General features: G+C 43.0%; 1 protein-coding gene across 1 annotated transcript; it reads right to left on the bottom strand.

Annotated features, from left to right (window-relative positions):
* Window positions 1-1,297: 1,297 nt before the first annotated feature.
* On the bottom strand, window positions 1,298-15,979 carry vegfaa (vascular endothelial growth factor Aa). Its single transcript, XM_073486308.1, has 7 exons — window positions 15,341-15,979; window positions 13,622-13,664; window positions 10,581-10,777; window positions 9,505-9,581; window positions 9,371-9,403; window positions 5,571-5,702; window positions 1,298-3,209 (listed from the first exon to the last, which is right to left on the bottom strand). The coding sequence occupies exons 1-7, from the start codon at window positions 15,404-15,406 to the stop codon at window positions 3,188-3,190; spliced, it is 570 nt and encodes a 189-aa protein (XP_073342409.1). The 5' UTR covers window positions 15,407-15,979; the 3' UTR covers window positions 1,298-3,187.
* Between the last annotated feature and the right edge of the window lie 242 nt (window positions 15,980-16,221).

Raw genomic sequence — 16,221 nt, 5'->3', positions numbered from 1 at the left:
GCCTACTTCAAAATAAAAAGTATGTTTTATAAGTTAAGTGCTTTAAATTAGAAGCAGCAGCTGTAGGAAATGTTAGGTTTGGTGTTAACGGTGTTGCCACAAACTAATTAGTCAGTGGAAAAATTTCGTCACCACGAAAACCATTCTTGCAACCCTTGATGCAATTTATGTTTGCGTTGTGTTCGGACTAAGATCACAGATGTTGGTCTGCCTGGAGGCCACATCATGTCTGTTAATGATCTACCGGGATGAGAAACATATTTATCTGACACCATTATTTACACACAGAACAGATATGCTTTCAAACTAGTTGACATTTAAAAAGACAAATCAATGTATTTTCAAAATAAATATGTTTTAATGGTTACACTAAAAACAACAAAGAGTATTACTATTGTAAAACATTTACAGCAACAATAAATATATTAATGTGAAAATATACTAAAAATGTGTGGCTGTACAAACTCAAGAAAAGTCTGTCATTTAAATACAAATAGAATGTTGTCATCAGCAGAGGACGGGAGAGGCACGGGTGCTGAGGCAGCAGCCGGTCTACGTGAACAGTGTCAGGCCTCTAGTCTGAGGGCGGCAGCACAGAAGGTCAGTTCACATGAACAGCAGTGGAACAGCTGGCACTAACAGGAACACAGGTAGCAAGCATGATAGGAAAATGTGTCACTGTTGGAAAAGAGTCTAGAATTACTGATCCGTCTGTACGTCTGTATACATTTGAACATTTAGCAGTTCAAACCTTTTAATGAATCATTTGAAGTCAGGTTGTTGTGGTTGCTCAGTTAGTGTAGAGAGGAGTGTTTTGGTGCAGATGTGCCTTTTATTTTACTTAATTCCCTTTAAATTAATATCATTAAGTTATTCATTTCACTTGTCTTTGTCCTGTCAACACTCACGGTGACATGCAGTTTACATTGGGCGTTGTTCAGCACTCCATGTTTACTCTGTTGGCCAGCTTAGGCTGCTGGTTGCACACACATTGCTGTGTGGAAAAAACAGTGAACAATGTAAGGATTTGAATTGTGATGTAGCAGCCTGTAGTCTCTCCCGACGCATCAAATAGGGAAGCCTGATCACTTTTTAATACCCCTCTAGTGTCACTTCCTGAAGCCCCCCTAGTGCAGGAGTATAAAGAGTGAGAATAGTCCAAGACAGGAAGGGTTGTATCGCTCATACACAGGACTTTTCTCATGTAGAGTGGGTTCTCTTCCTGCACTGTATATAATTTGTTATCCTTATTTTTGTATTTCTTTAAATTGCGCATGAAATCAAAAAAAGAGAAAAATTTGAATGTTTTAGATATTACTGAAGTTTAACTTTTGATATCCCTTCGTAGTGTTTTCTAGGATTGTTTCATTCTCTTAAGGAAGATAAGGGTAAAGAAAACTCTTCATTGAGGCACATGAGTTATTAATTCAAGAGCACAAATGATTAATTCCTGTCCATGTGTTATTATCTCAAGGGCATGACTAATGAGTGAGGACAGTATGTTAGCGCCTGGGTTGAAGTCAGAAAAAACTGTGCCGTCTGCCACCCCGAGACTAGAGGCCTCAGTCTGATTGGACAGTCTTCACTAAATTAGGTTCGAGCTGAGCAGCAGCAACGACACTCCTCCAGTCCTCCATATGACGTGTCTTCGGGCCCACAAGTGCAAAACCACATGTCCACCACCCCAGTCCAAAATGAAAAACACCTGTGTTGGCGCATCAGGCACGCATATTTCGCAGGCTGGGGTTTCTATCGGTCAACAGGCCCACCGTGATCCCCCTCCGGCTGGTGAGTAACACAGCTTTAGTTGAAATCAGGAATGTCAAAGCTTTGTCTATCAGTCCTTTTTCCCACAGAAAAGGAGTCTACAGTCGCACGTGTTCTCCATTCAATCTCTGGACAGATCGAGAACAGTTGAGGAATACAAACAAAAACAACTATAACACTGTATATAAATATCAGAGCACAGAATACTGAACATATTCTATAAATTAGATGTAGTGTGCTAGACAAAGGGATATCTAGTAAGTATATACAGATCGTTTATGATAAACTGCTCTGTTGTGGATGCCTGCCTATTTCTTTGGAACACACACAGAGCCATTAAATAAGGAAATAAGGAAGGTTGTGGATTTATACAGTGAGATGCTGATCTGAACTTGCATCAGCTCATTTAATTACTACTTGTCTCCGTATTTACCTACAGTAATATCCCTTTAGACAGCCTGGTCTCAAGACATTTGGTGAAAGGAACAATATACCTCAAAATGTAAATAAACTCTGTGCACAAAAAGAAGAATAAAATCTGTTTTCCCGCCAAGGAAGGGTTACATGAAGGACTCAGGACCAAAAACAGGTAGTGGTCTGTTACCTTTAACCCTGAAGGAAACTTCGCTCCAACATTAAACTGCCCACACTGAAGGATAGGCCTAACCCTAACCCAAATCAAACATCTTTTTACTCGGCAGAACTTCACCATTAGCTAGCCTTTAGTCCAGTTCTTGCCATCGTCACATAACCCTTCCACGAGGAAAGAAGGTCATCTTCACATTATCCGTCACCACGGTATGTAACCTGCGTCCACAGTCACTTTTTAGGTGTCTTCTCACACCAGCTGGATTCTTCACATCATGTCACAGAGGGAAACAGTTCTTGGACCTGCCATTCAGTTCAAGTACAACAGGCGTTCCTCCACCTCTACCTCCACCTCCTTGTCCTCCCTCTGTCTCTTCTCAGACTCTTCTGTCAGATTTCAGAGGCGAGTTTGGCTTCTGCTGCACCGCTCAATGAAGTTGTGGTCACCAGTTTTTCTTACTTAGAAATATTACGATATTCATATCCACAGCAGACCAGCATCCAGTGAAGTGTTACATAAAATAAAAGATTTCTTGTACCAGTTCTACCCATGGGCAGAACGCCACTGAAACATTTCCCATTCACACGCCAGTGGCGCACTCGTTTCTCTTTAAATAGTGTCTTTTCATGTAGCAGCAATACACATTGTCGATGTACTTATTGTATATGTACATATATATTAATATCTTTAGGTGGAAAATAGACTGTGGCAAGATCTGCATCCAGAATGTCCTGTCTTGCGTTGTCATTTCGTGTCCTTGCAGGGAATGCATCCTCAGGTTTCAAAGTGCTGTGCCAAGAAAAGAATTCCTTCATAACAGTGTTGCTGGTCTCATCTCCTCGGTTTGTCACATCTGTGGAGGACAAGATGAAAATCTGGTTGAGTGACAAGCAGCAAACTGGTTCCATGCAAAAAAGGGATGATTTAAAGACGGGGCAAAACAGAGAGCAGAGGGTGGGCAGTGAGGGAGGCTGGGGTTGTGGGCCAGTTTCCACCTCCTTGTACTTTTTCGGCTGTGTATGAAATGTACTTTTTGAGCTTAAGATTTTTGAAACATGAACATTTTATTCAACCCTCACGTCACTACGACTGTGGTGGTTCAGGATTCAGAGGGGCTGGAATTGGGGGGTGGGATTCCAGACACCCCCCACCCTTAGGTCCCCTCCACTCTCTCTCCTGAGCACTGAGCAGCCAATTGGAATCATGTGAGTGGTCACCTCACCCAGAAGTGTGTGGCTCTCTAAATCCACAGCAGTGTGGGGGGTCCCTGGGGGGGTCAGAGGTCATGGAAGTGGCTGGGTCAGGAGAGGTCATGAAACACAGCCTAGTTAACTAGAGGCAGCAGTCCCAGCACCCCTCTATTTGGCTATGTGCTGCACAGTCATTGTGATAAGTCTCACTCCACTCATTAGTAACAGTTTTTTTACTAAAAGAACAACACATGAGTAAGAGGTAGTAAATGTGACATGCAGCATGAACACTATCTCTGTATTCAGTCACCGGCAAACAAATGAATGATCATGAAAACCCCTGTCAATGCTAATATGTGAGGTCTTTTTTGACTCCTTGCCTGCTGGAAACAAAACAAGATGGCATTCCCCAGTGATCATCTCGTTACAATGCGATGTTCTTCTGGAGGAACTTTGTGTTCTGGCATTCATGTGGATGCTCCTTGACACACCACCCGTCCAAACACTGTTGTATCCAACGCCGGGGCTCGGCCATCAAGGAGCACTAGTACCATTAAACTGCGACAATGTTAGTGTGGGTGGTTCGCCTCAAGTGGCATCCACATGAATGCCAGGGCCCAAGGTTTCCCTGCAGAATGTTGCATTGTAACAAGATGATCAATGTTATTCGCTTCAGCTGTCAGTGGTTTTAATGTTCTGTTCCAGTTCCTTCTGCTGGTATCTGGCCATACAAAGTTTGGAAAAAAGTTCTAAACTGAAGGTTTACTAACTAAATCTCCCCTAAAAACATATGAGCACATGGTCTTCTTCAGCAAATAAGATTTGCTCAGTAAAGAGTACTGATAAAGACCGTGACAGCTCTGGGAGCATTTTTGTCAGGTTGGTAATTTCTGCATCTGAAATTAACATTCACTCTCAAATGTTGTTTGTATTTATCCAGATGCCTGTCTCTGGGGTTTCTGCCTTCCTCCTAATACCATAGAGGTCAATAGCATGACAGGAAACAGGGGGAGAGAGACATGTGACATGCACCTGAAAGGAAAAGTTCACCCAAAAAAAGAAAAATAGTCTAGTCGTCAGCTAGTTACCATCCTGCTGATATAAAGTCAGGTGAAGTCTCGTAGTCCACAAAACATTTCTGGAGCTTCACAGCAAAACAGCGTTGCAGCTACAACTGAAGTAGCTGGAGACTTGATTCAAAACATTTCCTTTTCTTTTTTCCAGAATTGTTTTGTGGACTACGAAACTTCACCTGACTTTCCATCAGCAGTTACAATTTGCTTATCAGGATGTCCTGAAAAATGACTTTTAATTGTAGCTTTCACAGGAACTACTTTCTACTGAAAGAACAGTCTCAGTGAACACTGCTCACAGTGATGTCTGTGGATTCTTATGAATAATGCGGAAACAACTGATTTACAGAAATGTTGCTGGTGGCAGTTTTCAGTGCATTCATTTAGGGGTAGCAGTAAGTGTGTATCTTAAAACCTGGATCGATAAAACCAAGCATGTCTGAGAAGCCAGTTACCACCAGAGGTAAGTGAGAAAATATTGCTCAATCAACCCTTTAAAGGTTTACACGCTCCTCTACAGGCTAGGACAATTTTAAATCCTCTCAGGCTCATGAACCCTTTCAAAAGCCTTTATATATCTTCACTCAACAACATCTTGTGATGATGGAAGAGATAGACGAATAGCAAAATCATTGTGGAGATTACACATAAATGGAATGTGTGGGTGTGGGAGTCTCTAGTGAATGTTGGCAATGTTTCCAGTTTGAGCTAAATAACAGTGTCACCGCCTCAATCTGATGAGACTGTTGAATCTAACAAGAGACAATGCAAGCACAGAGAAGCACGGAGCTGCAAAGTTCTCATCGACAAACACCAAGACAACATCAAAAAGCAGGGAGAAGCATGCAGGAAATCCATCTGCACAGAGATGGGTGGAGAGAAGGGGTGAGCGGTGGCAGAAAAAAGAGGGTTCAAGGCGTGTTGTTTATCGTGTATGGATGGCAAACAAACCTGCAAGTTCTTTCGTTTAATTCAAGTTGCCTGGACTGGCAGTCTAATTGTGTGAATTTGCAGGAGCATTTACAGGTGAGAGGGTCCTGCACAAACAAGCGCTTTCTTCTCTCTGAGCAAGGAGCACAGTGGCTGCAAGGGAAGCAAAAAGGGAGAGACAGAGAGAGATCTAAGCTACAGAGCGAATTCTGCAGGAAGAGCAGACACAGACACTCATGCAACACCCCCCCTCAAACCCACCACTCACTAAGAAGGCTTTGCAAAGACAATATGTGCATTTGTGTACACACAGGACAGGATGTGGGGCTGGGAGGTGATGTTCCAAATATTAGACTAACGCACCAACTCTGGCATCCTCCTGCCCTTTGACCCCTGTATAAGTGAGGCTTGGTATGATCACATGTGTTTGATGCTCCACGTGTTAATCACAAGGCGAGTCTGATTAAAAGAACAATCAAACACTTTCTGAAAATGAATGAATCTTCAATGATGACATCATCTCACACTTGTAGGTGTCAACGAAATGTTTTAAAGTTCCCACAGATCAGCTTGTGGTGTGGCGTTTGCTTCAGCATAGCTACATGTTTTACTGTAACAACAGGAAGCTAAGGAGGAACTTGTCACAGATATTTATTGGTGTTTTCAGTAGCCAATAGCACTGAATGTGCTTTACAGCCCCTACAGCACGGAACAACACAGCACCGAGAAGACAGAGGCCAGTTTGACGTCAGGGAATACAGTACCAACATGGTTTTCTTGTTAGGTTTGGCTTCCAGCACCCTAGGACTGCTAACCGAGCTAACAAGCTAACGGCTATCAATACCAGCAGTTAGCAGGAAATTTAGCAACAAATAGCGTCTTTCCATTACATCTGCCGGCCTGACTCTACTCTGTTTGACTCAGCCATCAGCCCAGTGTGTCAAGGCTTTGCATCTCCATTAGAACAGGTCTACCTGCTAGAAGGTGCGTCTTTAACTGCTGATGCACTTGTCTTGTGTAGTGGTCTGAGGAGCGGCTGTAAGGTCATTTTAAGGCTGTAAGGTGTGTAATTTTACAGTCTTTAATGTGGTCTCAATTCAACTTTGTACATTGTTTGTATTTTGTGCTTTGAACAAAATATTGAAAGTAGCAACAGCAGAAGGTCATTCCAGGATGTGTCCCATAGGAGGCGCACAAAGATGAACAATTGACATCTAATATTTTGAAGTTGAGGTAGACACTATAGTTGTTGCAATATCTGTTCCAGCGTTCAGCTTATGAGATAGAAGGTCACACCAGAGACACAACAAGGTCAGAACTAGATATATAAGGGTAGTTGCTTTGGTGTAACAAGGAACTATGCTTTGTCTCATAGAACTGATTTAGCCTTTGCACAGCACATATCCAACACACGATCAATTCTGTATCTCCCTCTAGAACTCTTGCATGAAAACAACAGCAGAGTAACCCAAAGCAAAATTTATCAATGAGCCTCTCAAGGTCTCGATGACACACCACGTGTCAGTACTTCTGCACTTTCATTCTGGGCTGTAGCTGCTGTAACCATCTATCACCTAAAACAAAAGGAAACATGGCAACAGATAAACAGCCACGGACAGACAGCAACAGAAAGTAGAAGCACAAGCACTTATCAGTGCAGCGCACTACAGACCAGCAAACAGCCTTAAAGATAACCATTCCTCAGAGAAACGCCATGGCAGCTTCATTTTGACATAAAAATGGAGAGAGTGTTGTTGCTGTTGTTGATACCGAATAGGGCGCAGATAACAAATGAAACCTGAGTACAAAAGGATCATTTCAAAGATACCCAGTTCTTTGGTGTCAACCTTCAAGAAAGATCCCATGCTGATCCAGAGTCAGTCACATCTCAACAGTCCTGCTGGTGTTGCTAGCCTAACCCTGACAATCACTTCATTTGACAGGTTGCATGTATCATGGTAAGGAGTTGGTAATTACCAACTAACATATTTAAAATGTATTTGAATATAATATTCTGCTGTATAAGCAGTTATTAAATAGCTGCTAATTACTACTACTAATTTCCAGGAAACTTCCAACTGGTCTCTGCTTCACGTCCGCAATGTCAGCAAATTGAAGTACACATTTTTAAGCGTCATCATCATTTCAGCACATCTGTCCAACTTTGAATAATAAACTTTCATAATCAAGAATACATTTGCTTATTTCCCATTTTAAAAGTCTATTCCTTAATTGAGACCTAATAATGTTTTCAAACCACTCAAGTTAAATGTCACTCTTTAAATATTTTGAGACAACAATACATCAGCAAACAAATTAGTCACTGGAAAGTACCTTTGTAACATAACTGTGTGTGTGTGTGTGTGTGTGTGTGTGTGAGAGAGAGAGAGAGAGAGAGAGAGAGAGAGAGAGAGAGAGAGAGAGAGAGAGAGAGAGAAGGGGAGAGAGAGCCTGATTGTTAATTGTTGAAGTGGTGAGAATGTAAATGGTTGAAATATCTGCATCAGTGAACCGACCTGCAGAGGTTTGGAATAAAACAGTTGGAAATTAAGCTGCGACGACTCACTTCAGTTTAGTGGCCTGCTGAGTGGAAGTTAAGCCGAAACCAGTTGGAAGTTTCCTGGCACTGTATTAAAGAAATGACCAGCTATTTATTCACTGCATATTCAAACTAGCAGAATACTATTATTAACTAATGCTGGGTTCATTTCAAATAATTGTTGGGATAATTTCAATGAAATTTCAAGTATGTTGCGTGGTAATTACCACCTTCTTACCATGAAATTTACAGAGAAGTAAAATGAAGCAGGTGCAGTTATAGCCATGCAGGAGTCAGTCAATAATTAATAAAGCCAAACACCAACAGAATATCTGCTCTAATTTAGTCTCCCCATTAGCAGGGGTGGATATTGATCCACAAGATGGGACTGAGCCAGGTGTATCCGGATATATCTTCCTGTATCCGACTGCATGAATGAGCACATCCTCTTTGTAGCAGCGCCACTCCACCCCGCCGCAGGGTTAACTAGCTGCCTACGTGCACAGTGACAGGCAGACATCCAACAACGCTGGACAGAGCTCAGCTCAGTTCAGCCCTGTGACAAACGGGTTTGACTTAGCCAACATGATCCCATCTTTCCTCCACCAATCCATCAGGTTTTAACCCGCCAAGGCACAGTTCAGCACACACGCACTCCTCTTATCCAATTAAACAACCTGACCCACCACTGAGAAGCCTCAACACACAAACCACATGCAGGCATACGTCAAACACACACACAGTGTGACAGCGCTGAGTTCTCACAACCATCGCCGACACCTCAGCTCGTCCCCGAGCTCATCCTCTATTTACACCACTAAAAATAAAAATAGGTTAACTGCATGACACCTGTTGCTATGATTAGACTGGAGAAGTAGCCGAGGGCCGAGGGTCGGGTTTGTGCAACTGGAGTCAGAGAGCAGACAGCAGCGGGTGGTCTGAAGCCAGCCGGCTACACCTCAGTCACTCACTCTGTTACACCATAAAGCACTAAACCTTGTGCCATAAAAGAACATGCTCGAAGTGTTAGAGCCCTGTAAAGATAGGTGGAAGATAGGATCTGAAGGCCCTATTCTGTAGCCTACTCTGTACCTCAAAACATGATGTCTCATAGGACTGATTTGGCCCGCCTTACCCCACCCCCATTACTCTCAGGACCATCAGGTCCAAATACTAATGAAAATGTGTATCCCAGGCTGGCACCGTAACAGCCCCACCCCACCCCACCCCCAATCATTTAGAACAGACAAAAAAACAGAAAAAACAGAGAACACGTACTTACTATTCTTTCTTTGCTTGAATGTCTGACTTTAATCTGAAATGAAAAAAGAGCACAATGATTTAGGTTTTTGCTTTAATTCCATCATCACTGTTACTGTGTGTTACAGAATGTGAGGTCAAGGTCTTGTCTCTTACCTGCATTCACATTTTGTATGCTCTGTGAAACTTAGGTGGATGGTATGTTGCGTTATCATTGGTCTAAACCGCAGTACCTTGAAGAGAAACAGAGGACATAACAAGGCAAGGTTAAATTAAAACAACAGTAACAGCACTTTTTCATCGGGGTTGCTGTGGCTCAGGCGGTAGAGCAGTCGTTAAACAATCAGAAGATCCCTGCAGTCTACGTGTCCAAGTATCCCTGGGCAACATACTGAACGCCAAATTGCTTGTGATGTAAAGTGCTTTGAGGGGTCGCTAAGACTAGAGCAGTGCTATATGTGACAGTCCATTACCATTTACTTTTTGTAACCAACAGTCTAAACACTATGGCCCTGACCGCTCTGTAACCAAACAGCCCCAAGATGTGAACTGTCTGTGTTCCTGTATGTCTTTGCACTTCTGCAGCCAACATCCATTGCAAACAGCAGGCGTTGTCAGAGGGCAGGAAGGCTCTGACCTTTTTATGGCAGCACTAACACACAGTTTGCTGGGGTAAACAACATATCTGACATGCCATGCCTCGCCGCTTCACTTTCTCTGCTCTGCTTCTGGATGGAAAAGCTGCGTGTCTGTCAGACAATCCCAAAAATGCTCAAAACAAAGCTTGGCCTGACAACCCCTTTTTATAATGCATGTCATTACAAAGAGCGGCAGCGCCAACACTACCTGCTGAAACACAAGCTACTAATTTGTGTTGTCCAATTTACCAGCTTCTTCTGCAACTCCCCATTTCATGGTCTTCATTGGTGGGTGGAGATGACTCAGTTGTCATTATGTGACCCAGGTATGGAAATTCAGTAACATGATAACATTGAATATCATACTTAAATCATGGCATATCAACTAGGCCATCTCCACAACAACTAAGCAAACTGCTAACAAGGGCCGACTCATTTAAACAGTGACACCACAACAACTGGAGCCAAAGACGCTCACCAACCAGTCCGGTGTGCCACGGTCTTAAGTGCTAGAATAAAGTCCAGTTGTTCTCTAAGAATGATTTAGCTGTTTTTTTGTTTTCATCAGTTAAGTTAAATGGGACCTGGGCTCACCTGCAATGTGACGTTGTTGGTTTCCGTGGGTACACACTCCATTGCTTCGTCATTGCAGCACCCTCCACAGCGGTTAAGGACCACGCAGGAAGGGACATAGGTGTGTTCTGTGTCCTCCGGATACTCCTGGAAGATGTCCACCAGCACCTCCCTGGGCTTACACATACTCTTGGTGATGACTTCCGTGAGAGGGATGACTGAAAAAAGAAAAGAAGATCGATCATCTTTTCATTGCTGCCGTTATCCTTATAACCAGTGAGAAAAGAGATTGGAAGAGTTTTATGTAATACTGGATATTTACCAAGCCCAGCTTCCTGTCTCTTTAAACATTCAGATATCAACAAGAAGACAAGCTCAGCAAGCGAACCGTAAAAAAGGTCTGTGTCCTGATCAGCAACTATGACCTATTTGTACCAGTGACAATCTTAACTGTTCCAGTTCTGCATCAGACTGGCTAAAAGTCAGAGATTAAAACTTGACCAAGCCGTGCACGTTAAATTTTAACATCACCAAAAACTGCAAGCAACAGAAGTAAACAATACAGGATGTATGACCATGTGACAACAGAGTACCAAAGCTAATACAACAGACATATTGGGGATTATTTCAGTGGCAATGATGACACTAAAGCAGACACACACAATTCATCATATGACTGTCACCTCAGTATTAAATGATAAATGATAAAGAATATGTAGCAGCAATGTTTTGACATTCTCTCTGCAAAACTGTGATACAAATAACACCAAGCATCATGTTATATTCTGAGATCAACAACAGAAAGTTGAGACCTGAGTTTTTATGATAATGTTAGATAGATCCCTATAAAACAAGGCTCAGGACTTAAGTAAGCTACCTATGGGACCCACCAGCCCTCTCTGTATTTCCATCTCCTGTGCAGCCAAGAATAAACCATCCCACACTCCATCAGAGTCGGTTCCCAGCAACCCCTGGCTAACTCCTGACCCCTGGTTTGTCAGAGGACCCATGACCTCAAGCACTGTGGCGCCAGGGTTCACCTCTGACATGTGACCCCAGGAAGCCCACCCTGTGGAGGCTCTGCCTCTGGACTCATGCTGCACTGACTGTTAGTCAATTAGCTTTATGATTATATTTTCAAAATTATACAAATTATACACAGATGGATCCTTGTGACTTTAATTTGTCTTTGATGCAGGATTGCAACCATCCTGTCCTGGGGGTTGACTGGCTGTAGTTAGAGGGAAACTGTATTATGTCACTAAATGGACCGCATGTGATCTTTTAACAAAATTTGCAGCGCCACGTATCACTCCAGCTCAATTATGAATGGCTCTACAGTTTTGGCTCCAGGGTGACCTGGCCAGCAGACATGTGCAGCTAAAACACTAGCACCTGCTCTAGGACACAGAGCTACTGGCGAGATCATTTCTATACACAGATATCTGTATGTGAATAGAATATGTAGACAAGGGTCAAGATTTTGGCATTGGTCCGATTAGTATTGACTATTCACGTTGAGAGTGCTTTAGTTGCATGCAGGTAAACGGTCCATGAAGCAGAACATATTGGCTGAAATGTAATCTCAGAAACACCAGCTATAATCTGACAGTGATTTAGCTTTTAACTGTCTTATTTTTATCCATCTGCATATAACGTAGATATCTGTTCATAGAGATTATAAACTCCATTCTTTTGTCTCAAGTTGCTAATCGCATCCGTCAGCCAGATATCCGGATAATGGATCTGCTGGCTACACCAGAAGCCCTGAAACATTGGCCATTCCCTTCAAAGGCTTAATTGTCAGACAAGTTCGGAGATCGCTGCTGAGACTGGCTTGGTGGATTTTGTTCACGGGACTGTCAGCAGACAACAGCCTCAGATTAACACACTCAACTGGTTCTACCTCCTAACCAAGGTTGCAAAGATTTGCTCTGTCTTACATCATCCTTCTAAGAAGTCAGTTCATACTTTATACATGTCTTATCATCAGCAAATCTAACGACAAGACTCAAACTAACGACGAATGCATCTACTAACAGGTACTGTGTGTGTGTATCAAGCATTGTGTCTTAGAACTCCATGTGGTTTTGAAAAAAAAGTCTTATCTCCAGTTTCTCTGGATTTTCAACTGCATCTCATGTTCTTCATCATTATCACATGATGATGAAGTTCCATATTAATCCACAAATGTGGATGAATTCACCACTATAAATCCTGTTTGTTAAAGGCTACATTGACCAGGAAATTACTCAGCCTAAAAAATGAAACTCTTTATTTGTGACTTGTTTTCACATCTTTTGTAGGAACTGATATCTGTCTCTGCTAAAGTGGACTTTAGTTAATAATGGTCCAAAGCTCCCCACCAGGAGTAATCAGGCCACAGTCTTATCTTAATGTATATGACAGCTTTTGACAGGTGGTGTGATCTCTGACAGTGAGGGTGTGTGAAGGTCAGCAGCAGGCAGATGGCAGACTTCCTTATTCTTTCCCTGTACAAACACTAAAGCCAACCACACACCTTGTCCACTGATGCTGTTTGTGTCTAATATGTGTCTCCATCCATCACCAACCAGCACGTCCAACCTTGGCCTCAACACAACAGAGTCACTGTCAAACAAACATGAGTATGGCATTGAACCAAGGCTGCCTGTCTTCATGTAGTGACTGTGTTCTTGCAACACAGATTGGTGGAGAAAAAAAAACAGAAAAACAAAAATGTAATAACTGTGAGTCATTGTAGAGGCCTGATCCTTGATCTCTCACATTAACTCTTGTTTTAAAATCTGCACCACTTTTATGGTGACTCAAAGTCCCAGGTTCACTGCTGGGAGCTTTAATTGCAGTCTGCTCTGTACAGAAAAGACACTCCTGGATTCATACTGAGAAACCAATACACCATACACATGCCAAAGCTTCAAACTTTTAATAGAAATAAAGTAAGTCTGAGTTCAAATGTTCATCACATGTCCACCAGGTGGCCCTATGGTCATCTGGCCTGCACAGAGAGGCAAAGAAGAAGTATTGAAATTAGACAGCTCTGTTAGAGACAGAAAACTTACCCTCATTTTTACTCTTCTCCACTCCCTTGTTGATGCTGGCAGTCTGTAAGAGATTCACATCAGAACACTTGTTAAGTTCTCATCTGCATGCAGCACTGCCTCTGTAAAACTGTCACCACCCATAGAAACTAATGATCTTTCTCATTAGCCATTTATGTACACATTATAGTATGCTTGAGTATGTAAATGTGTCATTTTACAGGCAGCTATTACATCAAAATGTGATCCACAGGGCAGCAGAGGAATCTGTCTGATGGCACCATGACAACAGCTATCAGTCAGGATCATTAAGAACAAAGGAGAGAGAGGTGTCACATACTAAAACCTGGTTGTTATGAGCTTTACTCTTCATCCTCTGCTTGTTATACAGTGCAGTCAAGCTACAAACCACACCTGAGGAGTGAGGCTAACCTCCTTCAAAATAAAAGCATGGCAGCCTGTTGCTCAAACAGCTCACCGTAATGTATGTTAACTAATAAATTAGTATACTAAAATTACACGCGCCTATCTGCAGTCAGGTATGTCTGCTGACATATCAATGCTTTCACGTTTTTAATCATTTCAGGATGAAAACAAAGAAGTGTCCATCACAGTTCGTGTAAAACAGGGCACACTCGATGTCTTAAGTATGTGTTAGTTTGCTGTGACATGTCACTTACAACTCCAAGATTTTCTTTATTTGTTTTTAAACAAACGCAATTATTTCAAATCGGTTGGACGCGCTTCGTTTTATTTTGAAAGGACCCGCAGGCCTTTGTTGTGATGTGAAGGTGACGTGACAACGCTGCTGCTCAGCTCTGCGCTCACCTTACGTGGCTGTTGTAACTGGCGGAGATGTTGCGTGAGAAAGCGGGTCGGCCTGTGTGGGAACGAGGTGGGCATCCTACAGGGCGGCAGGACAGGAGAAACCGGGTCTCAGCTTCCACACACTCCGGATCACCGTGAGAACCAAACAGAGCGGGACTAAAGCCCGAGGCTGAGGAGCAGCTCACACACACACAGCTGCTCAGCGAGGCGAGCCGCGCAGAACTCCATTCACAAACCGCGCAGTTTAATCCACATTCTTCGAAAATACTAAGCAGGCACAGATTTAATAATGACTAACAAGGTTTTAGGAGATCTTATCAGTTTCTATTTCATTCGTCATACAGGTAATCCATAAAGCAGCTTTTATTTAGGCCTAATTAAAGTTACACTTGTAGGATTTATTCGCGCTGTCCATAACACCCAGCTTAGTGGGACGTGGCCAAACTTAGTTTGAGCTTTATTTCTATTTAATTTAGTACCCTACCTGACGGGGAACAAAACATATGGCGAAATGATGAGTCCTAGAGAATCAAAAGAAGCTCCTTATACTTATTTTATCCAGCACTTTCAGACACATCTTTAACGAAATGATTTTTTCAACAGATTCTGGCTTTGCAAAGAAAAGAAGGGCATTCAACAAAACGAACAAAAGTGAGACGAAGGCTTTCGGGTGCAAACAGAAAGAGAGTGCTGATAGTTCATCCACACGGTCAAACAGGAGGCAGTGAACATTTATCCCGCATGTGTATTCCCGCAGGATGGGAGCACATTGCTTTGTAGCGCAACTCTTAAAATCATTACACCAGGATCTGACATGAAATCAGGACAGAAAAAGCACGTGTGACAGACAACAGACGCCCCTGTGTAATTATTATTATTAACATGAGCCAGCACACAAAGTCACACACTCACCTTTACTGAGGGAAGATGAAGAACCGCTGCCAAAAGGATTTGTACCAAACTGACAACAAAGTTCATGGTTGTAATTCCGCACGATGAGTCTTGAAATCTCTGCGGTCGTTTAATAGTCAAAAAAATCGAACAATATTTATAATAAATAAAATCAAATAAAAACACTCACACTGTCAAAAAAATTAATATTTTTAAAAAACCGCGGCAAATTTTGGCTGTAGCAAAAGCAAATCCATATCGTCCACACGCATGTGGCTCGTCTGCTCCAGTGTCTCCGCTGGTCACTGTACCATCCAACAAGCCCCGCTCATCCGCAGACAAAGACTCTACGGTCGGGTTCTAAAATCCAGTCTGGAGCCGGGAGCTCGGAGCACAGCAGTAATGATGTTGACAGTGGGAGGGGGAGACGTGCACACCAACTCGCCAACTTTACGCACCGGTGTCTCTCTTTACGCTCATTGATCCCACTGCATGACGGTGTGTGCGTACGTGCGCGCGCGTGTGTGTGAGGCTACAGCAGCACTGTTTGCCGGTATAATGTGATCCTTTATTTGCTTTCTTCTGCAGTCCTCCCTTCTTGTGTCTCTTATCTTGTGTGCCCCTGTGATGTTACTCGTTTTCTCTTCTCTCATGAAGGGGGCGGGGGGCAACTTGTCTCCGGCTCAGCAGCGGTACCGGCGTCACTCGCGTTCTGTCTCCTCTTCTCTTGGCGGCTGCTCGGGTTCATGCGTTATTAAAGGTGACCAGCCGGCCTGCTAGGGCGGGGCGACGGGAGGAACCAATGGCAGAGCGAGAGAGACAGAGATAGAGAGAGAGAGGGAGAGAGAGAGTGTGTGTGTGTGTGTGTGTGCGTGCGTGTCTGTCTGTCTGTGTGTACGTGT

Source organism: Pagrus major, chromosome 18 (assembly GCF_040436345.1).
Source record: "Pagrus major chromosome 18, Pma_NU_1.0".
NCBI classification, from domain to species: Eukaryota; Metazoa; Chordata; class Actinopteri; order Spariformes; family Sparidae; genus Pagrus; species Pagrus major.
This window is presented reverse-complemented; position numbering and strand designations above follow the sequence as displayed.